Source organism: Erythrolamprus reginae, chromosome 7 (genome assembly GCF_031021105.1).
Source record: "Erythrolamprus reginae isolate rEryReg1 chromosome 7, rEryReg1.hap1, whole genome shotgun sequence".
NCBI lineage: Eukaryota > Metazoa > Chordata > Lepidosauria > Squamata > Dipsadidae > Erythrolamprus > Erythrolamprus reginae.
This window is the reverse complement of record NC_091956.1, coordinates 64,222,834-64,242,032: the sequence shown is the minus strand read 5'-3', so window position 1 is coordinate 64,242,032 and position 19,199 is coordinate 64,222,834. Positions and strand designations below refer to the sequence as shown.

The 19,199-nt window shown below is 35.3% G+C and overlaps 1 protein-coding gene across 2 annotated transcripts in view; it reads right to left on the bottom strand.

Moving 5' to 3' along the window:
* Positions 1-1,635: 1,635 nt before the first annotated feature.
* Positions 1,636-19,199, bottom strand: part of PCDH10 (protocadherin 10) — a 67,100-nt gene continuing 49,536 nt past the window's right edge. The window contains exons 5-6 of one of the 2 annotated variants that reach the window (XM_070756633.1): positions 9,837-9,912; positions 1,636-2,092 (exon numbers count right to left, since the gene is read on the bottom strand). In XM_070756633.1, the coding sequence (XP_070612734.1) occupies positions 9,878-9,912 (35 nt within the window). In that variant the 3' untranslated portion in view covers positions 1,636-2,092; positions 9,837-9,877. The remainder of the gene's footprint in view (positions 2,093-9,836; positions 9,913-19,199) is intronic. The other variant, XM_070756634.1, reaches the window with a different exon arrangement.

Below are 19,199 nucleotides of genomic sequence, written 5' to 3'. Positions count from 1 at the left end.
TGAGATGCACTCATACCTGGAAGCATAGAAATATTCATGTGAAATACTCTCCTCTCTATTGTCATGAATGAAAATACTGACATATAAAGAAATTTATTTTGTGCACTGCTTCAAACATAGGATCCAGAATCAAATGTTATCCATGGATGAGTCTCTTTTGTTTCTAATAGTTTTAGGGTTACCTTTTCCCACTCTTACTAAGGCATAATCTGGACGATTTTCAGATATGAATAATGAAGCAAATAGTTGTTCATAGGTGTGATCCCATTTTTTTTTGAATAACAGAGGATGCTGTTCATTAATTCAGAAGCATGCTGCTTCTACTTTCAACCAAACCAGGAGTGCATTTTTTAAAATCAGAACCAAGGGCCACACTTGTAATGAAATAAAATAAAATATAGCTAATATGATTTCTGTTCGTCATGTTTTAATTATGACTTCCTATTACATTAAAAATGTGGTAAAAATATTCTGAGGGCTACACCAAAGCTTTCAAAGGCTGCACATAACCCCATGACCTCAAGTTCTACAATAAAACAATTGTCCATATCACAGATACTATTTTAAAATTTCCTTTGTGCACTTGTCAAAGAAGGAAAGAAGATAGACAGGTTTTTACAGTTTTTCAACTTCAAATTATAAAATAAAGGTAAGCTTTGCTTTCCAAAGTTCTGAATGTTTGACAATTTATTCTTTTTCTAATTAAAATACCCTTTCTGACATATGTCAAACCATGAAACTCTTATAAAAATAACATTGATGGGATTAAACTGGTTAACAGTTAAATTAGCATCAACTAAAATTTACTTCAAGTTGCATTAGTATTAAAAGGACCAATTCAAATTAATGTCTGATTATGACTGTCCTTGGCTGTTCTTTAAAAAATCAATTCACGCCTTCATGAAAAGATATATTGGCACAAAACTATGACAAATGATTATGAAGGTAAGCTATGTTTCTTGGAGAATGGGAAGAGGACTTTCTTAAATTAGTTATCTTCGTTTATATCATATATTACATTTCAAAATGTACAGACACCCAATGTACTTTTTTTAACAACATATACATGTGTTTATAGAGCCATTATAAAAAGTTTTTGATTCTAAATTAAAAGCCATAGAAATAGAATCAAAATGATGGAGGTTGATAGTACAGTCAGTGCTTATTTTTATAATTATTGACAGCTGTATCTTTGGCATTGGAAATTCAGTACAATTTTCAGAAAAAAATGGTGTTGCTTACAGCTTTTTAAACAAGGACAAACAGGATTGACCAAAGTACAAAATTTGGGGGATTATTATTAAAGATTTATTTTTTTCTATTTTTCTAGGCAAGGTTAATTTAAGGACCCTGAATTACCTTCTCATCTTAGGGTATGGTGCAGACTGTATGGACTTGTTGAAAAATCAACTAAATGGTACCACGTTTCCCGGAAAATTATATGTAATATAATATATATTTTTATATTTATTTAGAAGCTTTGAAATAGTACAGTAAACACTTTGCAACACGGTGTATAAACTACAGAATGTCTCTGATATTTTGTGGGCTTGCCGATTAACAACATTTTCAAGACCCACAGGTGAAAAGAACATGATTCACAATTTCTTTTGTAAAGTTGGAATAGTCTAGGGAACACTTGATCACACAAAAATAATATAAAACAGTCAAGTTTAAAACAGTGATATTGCATTTATAATGCACGCTTCCTTTGTTTAAAATCTGTACGGTTGGCTTCTTGTGGCGAATATAAACATCTAAAGGGCTCAGTGACATTTTGGAGAGAGAAGAGAAAGAAGGAGCTATATAGTGCTGTAAACAGGCACACACTGATCAGAGAGGCAAAATCAGTTGCCTCTTGAAGTTTCTATAGTTCCATACATTTCAACTCATTTCTCAGGCCTGCTGAGAGCAAGTAGGTCCTACTATTGGCCATAATGTCTCCAACAGCACAATATTTCTTCAGTTAACACAGAACTGGATGGCCAAGATAATGAAGTTGAAAAGTTGATGCTTTTGTTGGTCGACTTTTGTGCAAATCATGCTGCTTCAGGTAAGTCCCGTAGAATTGACTAGCATATCCTTTTCCGTGCTGTGGGGGAAAAAAAGGATGGGGCGGAATCATAAGTAAGTAAAGATTGACATGTTAACATGCAGCAGTATTTATTAACAAAAACAATTATTATGAGATAATTTAACATTGACAATTAGTCATTTCAGACTTCTTTATTTCAGAAATGATGTTATCAAATTATCCCTCCCCCCCAAAAAAAGTAAAAATTGTTTTAAGTGTTTTAAATTTATATTTAACTGGATTATTGTATTACATCCAGAAACATTATTTGGCAGCACTCATTCTTCCCCTTCCTTTTTCCAATTGTCTAATTTGGTGGGATGATGAAAGGACTAACAAGGACTAGTAAGTAGAATTTTTCAGTTGTGATTGTTGTATCTTACAAATAAAGATAATTATTAACACTGAAATAATAATCTTTGTTATCATTTCTTCTGCTATTTGGCCTAGAATCATAGCTATGAATTAGGTGTGGCTAGTTAGATATGGTTGAAGGGTCTGACTTCCTTTATAGTATTTCGAAGACCTTGAATAGAGTTGAATAGAGTTGGAGTGCCTAAATGTATAACAATATCCTATGCAGGTGGGGTTTGGTGCTACTGCTGCTATCGGTGCATTGTGCATGCAGCTTCAGGTCTCTTTCATGCGTGCATGCACGTCCCAGTGAAACTTTGCTTCTGCCCATGCAGATGGGCTGGATTCTGTGTCTCTCCAAATTCACATAGCATCAGTAATGCACGGGCAGCCGGTTTTATGTCTGCCTGAAATTGCACCGGGCACAGCACATGCAACCGCCACAATCTCAGTGGTTACCGCGAGATTGCGGCACAGGCGGTATGCTTGCACGTGTCACTTTGCCTGCCGGGGGGGCACGCCGGGTGTGCTCTATAAAGACGGCCGTGCCCAGGCATCTGGCCTCTCATCCCCTCGGCTCCAGAAGAAGCGGACACCTGCCCACCCTCCCTATCTTTCAGTGTGCCTTGAAGGGGTCGCCCGGGGGAATTTTTTGTGGTCTCTGCGTTTTAGCGATGACCGTTTTTTCACCTATTCTACACTGGGGAGTGAGGATGGACTGGTTAGGGGGTGTGGTGCATTTAATCACAATTCGATAATTGGCTTTCCCTTTGGTCACTGGGGTTGGCAGGTGAGGGGCAGAAATGGGCAGGGGTAGCAACTGTGTGTTCTCCTTTAGGGCATCTTTTGGAAGATGATAGGCAATCTCGCGCCAGGAGCTCCAGGTACCAAGCAGCTGGAGGAATTGGAGAGGGAATGCCCTTGGGACTCACCTATCCCAATAACCGGAAGGGGATTGGACGGTGAGCCCTCCCACATGCCAAGGCGTGGCCAGGAACCAGGTGAAGGCATGGTACCTTCATCTTGTTCAGCAAGGAGCTACACCCATAGTTGCCCAGGAAGTTTATTCATGAATTATTTCATTTTTAGTGGCCTCTGCAGGTCCTAGTTATTGGTCAATAATCAGTGAATGTTCATTTACTTTTAATAAAGTAACCCATTTTTAATCCAGCTCTTGGTGTCCGAGTTTTCCCGCCTCTGGTGCAATTGGGTTCCTACTGATACAGATGAGGATGCCACACTGCACACGCAGCTATGAGTATCCTGCATGCACACATATGTGTCCCAGTGAGATTTTGCTTCTGTGCATGCACAGGAAGCAAAATCTTACAAGGGGACACATATGCGCACAAGATTTTGGTGATTTTTTTTTGCTTCTGCATATTCACTGAAGCAAAAAATCACAAAAATCTCTCACACACGTGTTCCCTCATGAGACTTTGCTTCCTGCACATGCACAGAAGCAAAACCTCGCTGGGACACATGCAAGTGCATGCTAGAGATCCGAAGTTGTGTGCACAGCTCTAGTTTTACTACCAGTGCGGCATCCTCATCCGTATCGGTAGGAACCCAATACTGATGCTATGTGAATTTGGAGTGACACAGAGCCCAGCCCATCTGCTAGTATGTCAGCTGCTATCAGAAACATATAATGATAATTATTTATTTTTGGCAAAGCCAAAGTGGCTTCATTGTGTCTGTTTAAAGTTTGATCTAGATATGGAAGAGGAAGAAAAACAATGGCAATGTATTTTCTATTTAAATTTATCATTATGCATATCAATAAAAACAAATTCAAGTTATATTAACATAATCAAATCCTAGAAATCGTGTAAGAGAAATAATAAGCCAAGATCAAAATTGTATGAAAAATATCAGACAGAAGAATATTAGATCAGAAATGACTGGATTATCTTAATATACTTTTCTTTTAAAAGAATAAACTGCATTGCACAGTTTTAAGAACTATCCTGTGAATTTTAAAGAGTTGAATAATATAGATCAATACATTTTACTGTATGCATCAATTTAAAAAAAGTTTAGAGACAATTTGTATCCCAAGCATTATCAATTTCCCAAAATATTTCAAAACATATCTATTTTTTGTTAATTTCTGATATAATTAATTCCCTATCAAAAATCTCATTCCCCCTCCTAACACATTTGTTATCATGTGAACTAAATAATGAAAAGATGGTCAGCCACCTTTCCTCAACATATCTAAAATTTATCTACTACTATAAATAATTATAAAAATAAATAATATGATATATCTATGCAAATATTACAATTATCCAAATAATAATTTGATTATGAATAGCCTATGGACAGAGATGATATAAAGAGATATCAATAGTATGATATAGCTCCATTGAAGTCTCTCCGAACTTCATCTGAAAATTATTTCCCAATAGTAAAGTGAAGATGCATTGCAAAAATACTATTGCATTGGCAATGGCTACATAGTTATACATTCCTTATAAAGAACAAAACTCAGTATTTCAGTAGAATTTTATTGGAGCAATCAGGGCTGGAATTCTTCCTACATATAGCTTCACTTAAATTCCAATGGATTAATGTAGCTGAGTCTAATGATGCAGTGATTTGTGATTTTAAATAAATAGTTGTAAAGGGAATAATAACCATTATTGGATACAATGATAAAGTCTGTAAAGCTTTTGGAAAGACAGTATTAGTATATATCAACTAACATCTATAGTGAAAAGAAACAAATTTGACTATAATTTCAAGAATCATGAACCTCATCCTGGAAACCTTTGGTGATGGAGTTTAAAAGCTCTTTTATTTAATAAGGTAGCTAGAATGAAAAGCTGGCTTGTGATCCCGTTAGAGCTAGTTATTCAAAGGGGCGGGGGAATCTTCTGAATATTCTGATGCTTGGTGTAAATGTTCAATTTAATATACTTCAAATTCAACTGACAGAATCTGTACATTGTATGTTCCTGTACATGCATTTAAATCCCACTCACCATTTAATACATGTTAAACTACATAAAACCCAACATAAATTTAGTGAACATTCTCTTTTAACAGATATTCCTTCCTCCCAATAATCTCTTAAATTGAGGGTTCACAGTACAGTGTTCCCTCGATTTTCGCGGGTTCGAACTTCGTGAATAGCCTATACCACGGTTTTTCAAAAAATATTAATTAAAAAATACTTCACGGGTTTTTTTTCTATAGCACGGTTTTTCCTGCCCGATGACGTCATACGTCATCGCCAAACTAATAATTTTTGCACATAAATAATAATAAAAATTATTATTGTTAATAAATAATTATGTTTATAAATATCAGAATCACTAAGTGATGGTGACTACCAGTAATAATGATGAGTAAATGGTTGTTAAGGGAATGGGAAATGGTAATTTAGGGGCTTAAAGTGTTAAGGGATGGCTTGTGATACTGTTCAGAGCCAAAAATGGTGTATTTACTGCCGCATCTCTACTTCGCGGAAATTCGACTTTCGTGGGCAGTCTCGGAACGCATCCCCTGCGAAAATCGAGGGAACACTGTATAGCAAAGACAGCAAGTTGATTAATCAAGAAAACTGCAGGTGGAGAGGGGATGGTTCCTTTAAAAATAGAGTATTTTTTTCTCATCCACTTTGTAGTGGAACAAAAACTACAAAGTTATTTAGATAGTTTTTGTCTTTAATGCAGTTTACTGAAAGATAAAAAAGGAAGTTTCCAGTTGTATTTCTTACAATAATCTGTTAAAGACAGATTAGGCCTATTCATTAGTAGCCATTCTTCCCTCGGGTTTACATTAAGCATCACTGTGTGTGTTCTGCAAAGCCTTGAAGATAAAAATGTTCTAATATGTTTTTGACCTAACTTGACCTTTAATATATAGTACTATATTTAGTATATTGTTATTTTTGTTGTACTGAGCATCACCAATATGAACAGCTTACACAAAGTAAAATTAAATATTTATTAGTGATATGCAAAGCTGTTTAGAGGAATTTACAAAGAACCCACCTGAATGTGCTGCTTTTAGTATCAAACACCTAATCCATTAAAAATCCAGCATAGTGTGTAAAGGACCTTCTTCTGTTGTCTGAGAAAATACATTTTCTCCCAATGACAATATCACTTGTGTGTGTACTTGAATGTTCAGATCACTTCAGAAGACTCTCAAAATAGCTATGTTGACTGTCTGCGAGAACACAGCATTTCTACAATCCAACACTAGTTATGTACAAGTCAGCTTTATCAGACATATCCTATGTTGGCATGTTTATATGCACATGTTTATATGTTCTACATGAATAGTGTAGTTAAAAGAAAAAGAAATGCAATATAGGCTTTCCCAAAAATGCCCATATAACACCAACACTCCGCAGTCTGCATTGGTTGCCGATCAGTTTCCGGTCACAATTCAAAGTGTTGGTTATGATCTATAAAGCCCTTCATGGCACCGGACCAGATTATCTCAGGGACCGCCTTCTGCTGCACGAATCCCAGCGACCAGTTAGGTCCCACAGAGTGGGCCTTCTCCGGGTCCCGTCAACTAAACAATGTCGTTTGGCAGGGCCCAGGGGAAGAGCCTTCTCTGTGGTGGCCCCAGCCCTCTGGAACCAACTCCCTCCAGAGATTAGAATTGCCCCCACCCTCCTCGCCTTTCGTAAGCTCCTTAAAACCCACCTCTGCCATCAGGCATGGGGGAACTGAGATATTCTTTCCTCCTAGGCCTTTACAATTTATGCATGGTATGTTTGTTTGTATGTATGATTAGTTTTACAATAAGGGTTTTTTAGTTGTTTTAGTATTGGATTTACATGCTGTTTTTATTATTGTTGTTAGTCACCCCGAGTCTAAGGAGCGGGGCGGCATACAAATGCAATAAATAAATAAATAAATAAATAAATAAATAAATAAATAAATAAATAAATAAATAAATAAATAAATAAATAAATAAATAAATAAATAAATAAATAAGTATAGACTGTGTCAATTCCATTAAAGCTTCAAGGTAGGTGAAAAATCAGTGATTTGTATTCAGCATCAATGCGACAAAAGTATAAAATACTTCTATTTTATTATTTATTATCACTTAAAAACAATTAAACTCTCATTACAGTTATTGCAGAATTATCCAAAGACACACTTTAGGATAAGAAACTTGAACTCAGAAAAAATTTATAATGATTATATATGATTCCTTGCAGGAATCACACTAAAACAGTGATATTATCCTTAGGTCTCTGTTCCTAGATCATATTTTAAAATTGAATAGAATAAAATAGAATTCTTTATTGGCCAGGTGTGATTGGACACACAAGGAATTTATCATTGGTGCATATTAAAATTGTGATGCAAACAATAGCAGTATTGTTGTTGTTGTTGTTGTTGTTGTTGTTGTTATTATTATTATTATTATTATTATTATCATCGTCATCATTATCATTATTTCTGCAATTTGAGTGTGGTTCATGATAGGCTTTGCCCCCAATCCATTCCCTTCCATTCTCTTTCTCTTTTTTCCTTTCCTTTTCCCTTTCTAAAATTAACCTGAAATTAACCTGAAAAGTAGCAAGTACAATTATATCTATATTTAGCCTTACAGCTAAAATGTAGCCATACAACTCGTTCAGCTAGAAGACACATAGAAGCTATACTTTCCTGATGGGATCAGTAGTCTTCCATTGTTCTTGCTAGCCCCATAATTATCCCACCAAATTAGACATCTGAAGTTTGGAAAAGGAAGGGGGGAGAGTGAATACTGGCAAACAATTTTTTCTGGATACAATAATCCAGTTAAATATAAATGTTAAAGATTTATAAAGAAATATTATTATACTTAATCTATAACTTTTAGGGGAGAGGATAATTTGATAACTATATTATTTCTTAAAAGTGAAATAAATGTGAAGTTTATAATGACTATTGTTAATGTTAAATTATCCTATAATTGATTACTTTTGTTAGTAAACGTTTCTGCATTTTATTGATTTGGTGCGTTATGTGGATTGTAGTATAAAACTGAACAGTTAAGCTACTTCCACAGTCTGAAAAAGAAATAGAATCCTACTCAAAATCATGGCATATAAAAAAATTGTCAGTTTCATTCTATCTGAGCCATATTGGCTAGACTTGATTAAGTCAACTTAATGGGAAGAAATTTGTTTAACTTTAAGGACTTGGTTTTAACTGGATGTAATTTACCCTTGTTTGTCTAAATAAAAGTATCTCTAATCACCCAAGCATCATAAACAAGAACAATAACTCTGCAGTTTCTTGGGGATGCTGAAAGAAAAGAAAGATAGACTTAAGATTTTTGTCTTTGATTTCCGGCTTCAGGCATAAATGCCTCATGATCTAACTGTGGTTTTGTATGTGGAAATTATTCTTCTAAATTCTCATTGAACAGTATGGATGTACATATGCACATTACCTGTATCTTTATCTTCATACTATTTAATTTGCTAGGCCATTACAAGACTCCCTTGAACAATTACTGCAGATATACAGTATGTAAAGCCTGTAAAGTCTACTATGATACAAGTAATCTTTGACTTACAACAGTTCATGTTGGGACCATTCAAAGTTACAAGGACACTGAAAAAAGTGACTTATGACAGTTTTTCATGACCAAAAACACATGGTCAAAATTCAGGAGCTTGGCAACTGATTCATATTTATGATGGTTGCAGCGACTTGGTCACATGACCATCTTTTGTGATCTTCCAACAAGCAAAGTCAATGAGAAAACCGGATTTACTTAACAAACTTACTTAGCAAGAAAGATTGTAACATGGAGCAAAACTCACTTAACAACTGTCTTGCTTTGCAACATAAGTTTTGGGCTCAATTGTGGTCTTAAGTCAAAGACTACCTGAATTTATTTCTGAGTATTTCTATAATTATTAATTATTATCAATTTTTTCAAAAACTGATTCTCTGCAACTGATTCGCTGCAACTTAATTTGTTTATATAATATGAAAGAATCTTTTCCTTTACTCCAAACTCCTAAATGAATATGATTGGCCTCTATAGTGGGAGCATAATTAATCTTGCAGTTTTCTGCAAGCATTAAAATGTGGCAATATAGAAAATGTGTCTCAACCTGTATTATTATCCTTGCTTTACAGTTGGGGAAATAGAGTCAGAGAGGTTATGTAGAAAGAAGAATTGTTCTGTAGTTAAAGAAGATAATGTGAAAATATCTGTGCTACATCTGGCTTTGCCTTTTACAAGGGGGAAAAGGAAAATGGAAATAAAATAACATTAAAATCTAAATTGCAATCCTATATTCATTTGCCTGGGAGCAAATCCCATTGAACTCAATGGGACCCAATTCTGGTAGGAATATATAGGATTGCACCTCACACCTCTCTGTCCATAATTCCCCCATCTGTAAAAGGAGAATAATAATGCTTACCTATCTCACAGAGGATCTGCAGTTCTTTAATCACTATTCTTTTATAATCCACTTTGTGATCCACAAATGGCAAGGCCTAGAGAGGTGGAAAGCATTACAATCAGTATAAGAAAACATAGAAGAACCAAGAATTCTAAGGTCTCAAGTTGTCTCTTACAAAGAGCTTTATTATCTCTTAAGTACGAAAATGAATTGAAAATAACAGATCTATGCTCATCTCTGACCTGATGGCTTGTTTTGAAATTTATAATAAGAAAAGTTTAAATAACATTGACATATTTATGCATCATATATATGATTTTGTAATAATATTTAGTAATAAGAAAAAACAATTATCACATAGCAAACAATAGTAAAACATAGGCTTAAAAATGAAGAAAAATGTGAAGGTTAGCACAGACAATTTAAAATGACATAAAGCCTATACTAATCTATCTAAAAATCTATTCAATATAGTTTTTAAAAAATGCATTGAAATGCATTGAATTGAATGCCAATATGTGGTGTAATATAGAACAAAGCTTTATTTTAATTAAGAATGTGTTTCCTAAATACATTTGCTGTGTTTGGGTACTCATCATCATTAAACCAAGAGTAAGTAGACTAATTTCCTAGCAATACAGCTCTTATTATCTGTCTCCTTTACTTCTCTTACATGTTGATTTTTACAAAGAACTGTTGCTCTGCATTGCACCAAAGTCCCCAATCACATCTGAATTAATATAATCCTGTCCTCCTATCAGTTGAACGCCAGGACAATAAGCCATGTTCAGAACTTCAACATGCTTATTTCACAGCCCGTTGTTCCAAGGGGCATATGAGTCAAACATTTACATATCTAGAAAGCATATCCATGACCAACCAACTCCCCCAACTCAGCTTTATTTTATCAGTAACTTTATACTGTATGGTCAGCTTATTACTGGTAACAGTTTTGCAAATTTTGAAAAAAAATAGAGATCCTAGGTAGAGTTGACAAGCATGTTGAAGAAGTCAAAGTGTGGCCATTACAAGTATCTCCAGAAGAAATTAATTATTTGAAATTGTGGTAGTCAGGATTCAGGCTGAGGCACTGATCAGTTATTCTTATTGATGAGTTTGACTAAATAAAGATGGTAATCACCCTTATCCTGCATAGATCTCATAAGGACCTTTGTAAATTCCTTCTACATTAACGTAGGCAGCCTCCTGCCCATAACCCCTTATCTTTCTTGGAGGCCACTCTCTACCTCTCATTAACTGAACCCTAAACGAATGCACGACTGAACCCATACACACATCCTTACACAACACTGTTACCAATCTGGACTCAACCAACTAGTAATAAAGAATACTAAACAACTGCCTCGACTTCAACAGCAAAAGCGCAATCAAATAAAACAACCCTTTTCCAAAAGCGACCACAGCATGAGTGACTTCAGCCTCAATCTACAACAGTGGTTCTCAACCTTTTTAATGCCATGACCCCTTAATACAGTTCCTCATGTTGTGGTGACCCCCAACCATAAGTCAAGTGCAAATTCTCCCAACAGAGCTTTAAGCTGATTGGCAGGAAGGTCAGAGGGACACCCCCACTGTAAATGCCTGATTGGTCGAATTGTAAAAATATGTTCCAAGGTGCCAGAACAGAAGCTTTAGTTACTAATACCATGGGAAATTTGTTTTTCCCCCCTGGTCTTAGGCGACCCCTATGAAATGGTCATTTGACCCCCAAAGGGGTCCCGACCCCCAGGTTGAGAACCACTGATCTACACCATTGCAAGAACCACCTTAATAATGGGACACCCAAGTACAACTAAAAAACAACAACAACTAGGCACTCATAGGTGCCGACCTCTCAACTCTTGACTGGCAAACACAATTTTCTGGCTGTAATACTGCCATTGACCTCTGCATCATCTTCTTGCTCAAAGTCAAAAGAACTATCAGACTAGACATACCACTAACAACCACCATAAGCAAGAAAAACAAACTATCCATGTCAATAAAGAAGCTACAATTAAAAAACCATCCCTCTGGCAAAAAAACCAAAGCAGGTTATGTAGCCAACTTCAAAAACTGCTACAAAAATATATTCCACCAGATAAAGACAGAATTCTTCAACTATCACAGCAAACAAGAGGAAAATTTTCTGTGCACCAAATCCAACCACGCCATCTACAACTTTGTAAATAATGAACTCAAGGATTTGAGACCCATCCCACAAATATGCTATGATGAAAGAGTCAAAGCTAACCTCTTCAACATATTTTTTGGCTCAGTCTTTGTACACAGCAATGGCTCATGCCCAAAATTCCCTAGTCATACCAATCCATTACTCTCCACCTAGAAACTAACAAACTACTCGCTAACAAACATTTTTATTTCAGAAAAAAAATATTATATAACCTGCAACTCCTACACTGCAAAAACATATGGACTACACATCTAGGTCAGAGCAAATCAATAGATGCAATTTACACAGACTTCTGTAAATCCTTTGACTCAATTTCACAATAAACTACTTCTAAAATTGAAATCCTATGGCATCTCTGGATTCCTACATGACTGGATAACTGTGTTCCTATTAAACAGACAACAAGTGGTCAAAATATCTAATCCTATTCCTGTTAACAGCGGTGTATCGCAATGCAGTGTACTAGGAGCAACACTTTTCATACTCTATATTTAATGACCTTTGCGGTCATATTACAAGCAACTGTGTTCTGTTTGCCGATGATGTAAAACAGTTCAACACCAACGATAACCCTCCAAAAAGACCTCCACTTGTGTCAAAATGGTCAAACATTTAGCCGCCCTGAGTCTACGGAGAGGGGCAGCATGCAAATCTAATAAATTATTGTTGTTGTTGTTGTTGTTATTATTATTATTATTATTATTAAACTCTAAATCTCAACTAACAAATGCTCTGTCCTACACATTGGCAAAAACAATCAGAACAACAAATACAAGCTGAATAGACAAGACCTTGCAGACAATTTTCACTCTATAAAAGACCTTGGAATACTTATATCAAATAATCATATTATAAGTAACTGCATTCTCTTTGCTGACAATGTTAAAGTATTCAACTATTCAACAATAATTCTACCATTCAAAAAGACCTAGACCATGTACTACAATGGTCTGATAACTGGCAACCTCAAATCTCAATCAATAAATGCTCTATCTTACACATTGGCAAAAAGAATCAGAACACAAATACAAACTTGGAGGACACAACCTTGTAGATGACCCTCACTTTGTTAGGGACCTTGGAGTATTCATATCTAATGACCTAAGTGTCAAAGCCCACTGCAACAACATTGCCAAAAAGGCTTCAAGAATTGTCAACCTAATCTTATGTAGTTTCTTCTCTGGCAATATCACACTACTAACCAGAGCATACAAAATATGTGGTTGTTTTTATTGACTGCTTTTATTGACTGTTTTATTGGGATTTAATTTTTGTCTATTTTTTATTATTGTACACTACCTAGAGTCCGTCAGGAGTCGGGTGGCCTATAAATGCAATAAAACTTAAAGTTAAAACTTTTGCCAGACCAATCCTTGAGTACAGCTCATCTGTCTGGAACCCACACCTCATTTCAGACATAAATACATTAGAAAGCATCGAGAAATATTTTACAAGAGCCCTCAACTCCTCTACTCGCAACAGAATATCTTACAATGAGACTTAAAATCCTAGGCTTAGAAAGCTTAGAACTATGTCACCTTTGACAGGACCTAAGCATAGTTCATAAAATCATCAGCTACAATGTCCTTCCTGTCAATGACTACTTCAGCTTCAACCACAACAATACACGAGCACACAATAGATACAAACTCAAAGTAAATCACTCCACACCTGACCGTAGAAAATATGACTTCAGGAACAGAATAGTTCATGCCTGGAACTCACTACCTGACTCTGTAGTTTTGTTACCAAACCCACAAAACTTTAGCCTTAGACTATCCATTGTTGACCTTACCTGATTCCTAAGAGATCAGTAAGGGGCATGCATCAGTGCACCAGTATGCCTACTGTCCTTGTCCTAATGTTTCCCTCTTATTAGTACCCATCTCATGTATATAAACAGCATTATATCTATGTATACTACAAATATGTACTTGACAAAATAAAATAAATAAAAGTAAATAAAAGTAAATTATCTGCATGTCTCAAGTCAGGTAGTGAGTTCCAGGCATTAACTACTTGGTTACTGAAGTCATATTTTCTACGGTCAGATGTGGAGTGATTTACTTTGAGTTTGTATCTATTGTGCTTGTGTATTGTTGTGGTTGAAGCTATATTGGGTGGGTCCACATATTGGTTGTGAGTGGAGAAATTGAGCCAGCAGGCACTTCAATATGGAGATGTTTATTTTTTTTCTCATATTTAATATCTACACAAAAAGGTATCAGTATGAGTTGAGATGGCAATATGCTGCTGGTACCAATTACACATGATAAATTGGTAATTACAATGGTCAGATTTCTATTACATGGTTATGTGTTTTTCTCTGAATTCATAGTTCTGAATATGGATCTCTGAGTCATAGCTTTTGCTGGAGATCATGGTCAGAAAGGTTATATGAGAACTGCATCTTTCTTAGAAGAAGATTTGCTGGTGATAGCCCCTCATGATCTTATTATCTTATCTATGTATGATCACAATCACAACCACAAGAGGGAAACATTAGGACAAGGACAGTAGGCATACCTGGGACTTCCCTTGAAGTCCAACCAGAAACTTCAGATGGTACAAAATATGGCCATGTACTTAGAGTGGTGCTATGATATAATATCACTGGTATCAGTGAATAATCTTCACTGCTTATTCCTTGCTTATGAGCACAGTTCAAGGTGCTGGTATTACCTATAAAGTCCTATATTGTTAATAGATTGTTAGAAGCACTTATTTCATGTAAATTCTCATGAAGAAAAACATTCCCAATGTTCTCCCTTGGAACAGTTTACAGTAGTCCCTCACCTATCGCTGGTGTTACGTTCCAGACCTGGCCGCGATAGTTGAAATCCGCGATGGGGAATTTATCAACTGATAGTACTTATTTAAGTATTTATATTGTAATTGTTTGGTAAGTTTTCATTGTTTTCAGTGTTTATAAACCCTTCCCACACAGTATTTATTTTAGATACAGTATTTAAATACAGTATTTACAATTTTAGATTTTTTTTTTTTTTTGAAAACCTGCCGATCGAGTTTGGCGGGCTGTTTAAATCTGCCGATCGGCTTCCTCAGAAACCCGCGATGAAGTGAAGCCGCAGTAGGTGAAGCGCGGTATAGCGAGGGACTACTGTATCTCCTATTCCCAGCCAAGAACAAATCTATTTTCCCCACTCCCAAGTCTTTTAAGATTAAATAGCCAAAGTTAAATTTGAGCTAAACATTGCTATTGGTGCTGCATTATGATTATAGGACTCCACTACATTATGACATTATTGCATTGTTAAATACTACATCTTGATTTTAAGCAATTTATGAATACAATTAAAAAAAACATTTTAAAAATATTTTTTAAAATATGTACTGTATACATAAAAAGGTAGTTTTTATATTAGTTTACATCATTAGATAGTAGCATCAATATCTATGGTTATTGACACTGTTTCTCTTAAGGGAAAGCACAGAGATTTTGAAATCAATAGCAAGTAAAATGCCACAAGATTTATATTATATTTCAGCTGACTTTACAATTATATCCTAGGATGGAAGTTTTACCAATATGAAGGCAGGGAACCTTTTAGACTCATCTAGGAATATGAAGGGAAAATTAATGGGATGAGCTGATTTCTTTAGAAAGAAAAATAAACCTGGCTGTGTAAGTTTAGACCAATCCATATTTGCATGTCCCAGCAAAAACATTCTCCTTTTCTACATTGGGTAATTGTTGTTATACCATTAAACAAAACAGCACAACTGGCATGTCTTATTATTTTGATGAAGGAAAATGTTACAAAAAGTATAGAGTGCAACTACAGCCCCTCCCCACCCAAAAAAAATACTTGTATCACCACCAACCTGGATGAAAAGCCAAACAAAACCAAGAAATAATTGAAACAATTCCATGTCATCAACCCTTAATACTGAATACACTTAAGTACAGCTTTGAGTTATCATGAAAAGTGGCTTTTCCTGAAAAATAGAACGATATCTTCAGGCCATGCCTATTTTTTTTTTAAATCCTCAGTTCTTGTCATCAAATATCTCCCTCTATGTCTAGAGCAAATTAAATTTTTTATTTCCATAAATCTAAATCCTACCAACTGTTCTTCAAGATAATTTGCTCCAAAATCTCCATTATCAAAGATTTCTCCCTTTCAACATTAAAATAGAATAGAATAGAATAGAATTTTTATTGGCCAAGTGTGATTGGACACACAAGGAATTTGTCTTGGTGCATATGCTCTCAACGTACATAAAATAAAATATACATTTGTCAAGAATCATGTGATACAACACTTAATGATTGTCATAGGGGTCAAATAAGCAATGAAGAAGCAATATTAATAAAAATCTTAGGATATACGCAACAAGTTACAGTCATACAGTCAACATGGGAGGAAATGGGTGATAGGAATGATGAGAAAAACTAGTAGAATAGAAGTGCAGATTTAGTAGAAAGTCTGACAGTTTTGAGGGAATTATTTGTTTAGTAGAGTGATGGCGTTCGGGAAAAAACTGTTCTTGTGTCTAGTTGTCTTGGTGTGCAGTACTCTGTTTTGATGGTAGGAGTTGAAACAATAAAATGCTTGTCTTGTAGCCCAACAAGAGACTAGTGCCTATCTTGAGTGACGTTTGCGGACTACTAAATATTATTGCTGTTCTCTGGTTCATTAATTGGCTGTCCTAGTGAGACTTTTCTTACAGAAAAAAAACAAGAGGAAGAGTTAACTAAACAAATATGATAATTCATATTATATGCATGTAACTAAAAAGAAACTGTTAAATTTTACATCCAAATAAAAAGTGTAATAGTGTTCTTTACTTGATTTGATAATTGCTGTATCCATTACAGTTTATTATTGTTCTTTTGGGGGGATGGGATGGGTTGGGGAAGGGAAAAGCCTAAGAGGGTTTTTAAAGCAAATAACTCCAATATCTTGGGAGACTAAGAAAGGTGTTATTATATAACTTAGAAAGTGACAAAGAAAAGAAATATTTAAATATTAGCTTGTAAGGCATGCTAGGACAAAAATTGTAATATGTATAAAGCCCATATGTGATCAAAATTACAATTTTGTGACAAAATTCAAGAATCTCCTCTTATATGGAGCAGCACAGTTCTATGCTCAGACTGGCAGCAAGGTATATAAAGAACTTGTGGCTTAGAAGTTAAAAGCACTGCCTTATAAAGCGGAACAAGTTCAAATCTCAGAAGGATATGGGTAGCTGATGAGAACTAAATAGCTTGAAATAGATCTATATTAATTTCCCTTTATTTCTTTATCAGCAAAAATGTGAGTTTGAATATATACCTATATAGGTATGTATGTATGTAGGTATGTAGGTATGTATGTAAGTATGTATGTATGTATGTACGTACCGCATATATTCGAGTATAAGTCGACCCGATCATAAGCCGAGGCACCTACTTTTGCCACAAAAACTGGGAAAACTTATTGACTCGAGTATAAGCCTAGGGTGAAAAATACAGTGGCTACTGTTAACTTATAAAAATGGAATATTCTTCTACTGTAGCTTCTTAAAATTGTTTTTGTAGGAGAATTTTTAAAAAAGCATATGAAGAACGGTTGCAGAAATTGGGTATATCTAGTTTAATGGAAAAAAGGACCAGTGGAGACATGATAGCAGTCTTTCAATATCTCAGGGTTTGCCACAAAGAAGAGAGAGTCAACCTATTCTCCAAAGCACCTGAGGGCAGAACAAGAAGCAATGGGTGGAAACTAAACAAGGAGAGAAGCAACTTAGAACTAAGGAGAAAATTCCTGACAGTTAGAGCAATGAATCTGTGGAACAGCCTGCCCCCAGAAGTTGTGAATGCGCCAACACTAGAAGTTTTAAAGAAGATGTTGGATACCCATTTGTCTGAAATAGTGGAAGCTTTCTGCCTAAGCAGGGGGTTGGACTAGAAGATCTCTAAGGTCCCTTCCAACTCTGTTGTTATTATTCTTATATAACTTTTCCTTCCAAAATGTTTTTTTATTTCTTGCACCTTTCTTCCTCCCCTTCCTAAATCTCTTTTTAAAAATTCCTTATTTTATCACAACCAAATATCTTTAGGAATGTAATCAAACCTGTTATCTTAATCTTCATTACAATATCACTAAATTTTTCTTAATAATTGGTATTTCATATATTATTTCAAAACAATTGCTTAAATCAAACTTCCATATGATAAATATTTAGATTTTCCATTTAAAACATATTTCATAAGTTAAAATCATTAATATCTCAATAGATCAGTAAATAACAATTGGAGGTTACTCAATCATTAATTGTAAAATCTTTCTTCTACATGATATTTATCTTGCATAAGGAGAAACCATACTCTTTTAAAAAAGGTAAATCTATTCATATTAATTATGTAGAACAAATGATTAATGCCAAAATTCATACTATTATATTATCCTACCCTTTATATTGTTTTAAACAAGTCAGCATTAACAATCCTCTTGGGTAGGATAAGTATAGTTGGAAGAAAAAGTTTAATTACACAGAGTTATCCCCACTTGAAGCAACATTTTCTTACAAAATAACCTCTTAAATTAATCAAATTTAAATGGGTAACTTACATTTTACTTGTAAAATATGTTGCTGGCTTGGAAGACTTCTATTTCTGATCAGGAGAGAAAGCCATGGTTCCTTCATTATGAAAGTCTCTTCAACCCTCCCGCCCTTCCCCCAGTGCTTCCTGTAGAGGAGCATCTGTGATTGGTTCAGCCTGCTGCCAATCAGACAGCTCTCTCAGTGCCTCCTTTCTGTGTAGAGGAGGAACTGTGATTGGTTTAGCCTGCTGCCAATCAGGCAGCTGAGGGGTGTTGCCGGCTGGGTTGTAGCAAGAGCAGAAGCAGCCATGCAAAGAAAAAAGCCTTGTGTTGCCAGAGCCATGAGGTTTCCTCCCTCCCTGCCTTTCACATCCGAACTGCGCAGCTTTCGAAAATGCTACACAGGAGTTTTCAGGTCAGTGAAGGTCAGTGACTCGAGTATAAGCCAAGGTTGGATTTTTCAGCACATTTTTGTGCTGAAAATCTCGGCTTATACTCGAGTATATACGGTATGTATGTAAGTATGTATGTATGTATACACACATACGCACAAACACACACAAACACAGCAGATTAGTCTTTCAGTGTGGTATAACAGCAGCTTGAATAGCTTTCTTTCTCACTCTCTTTCAC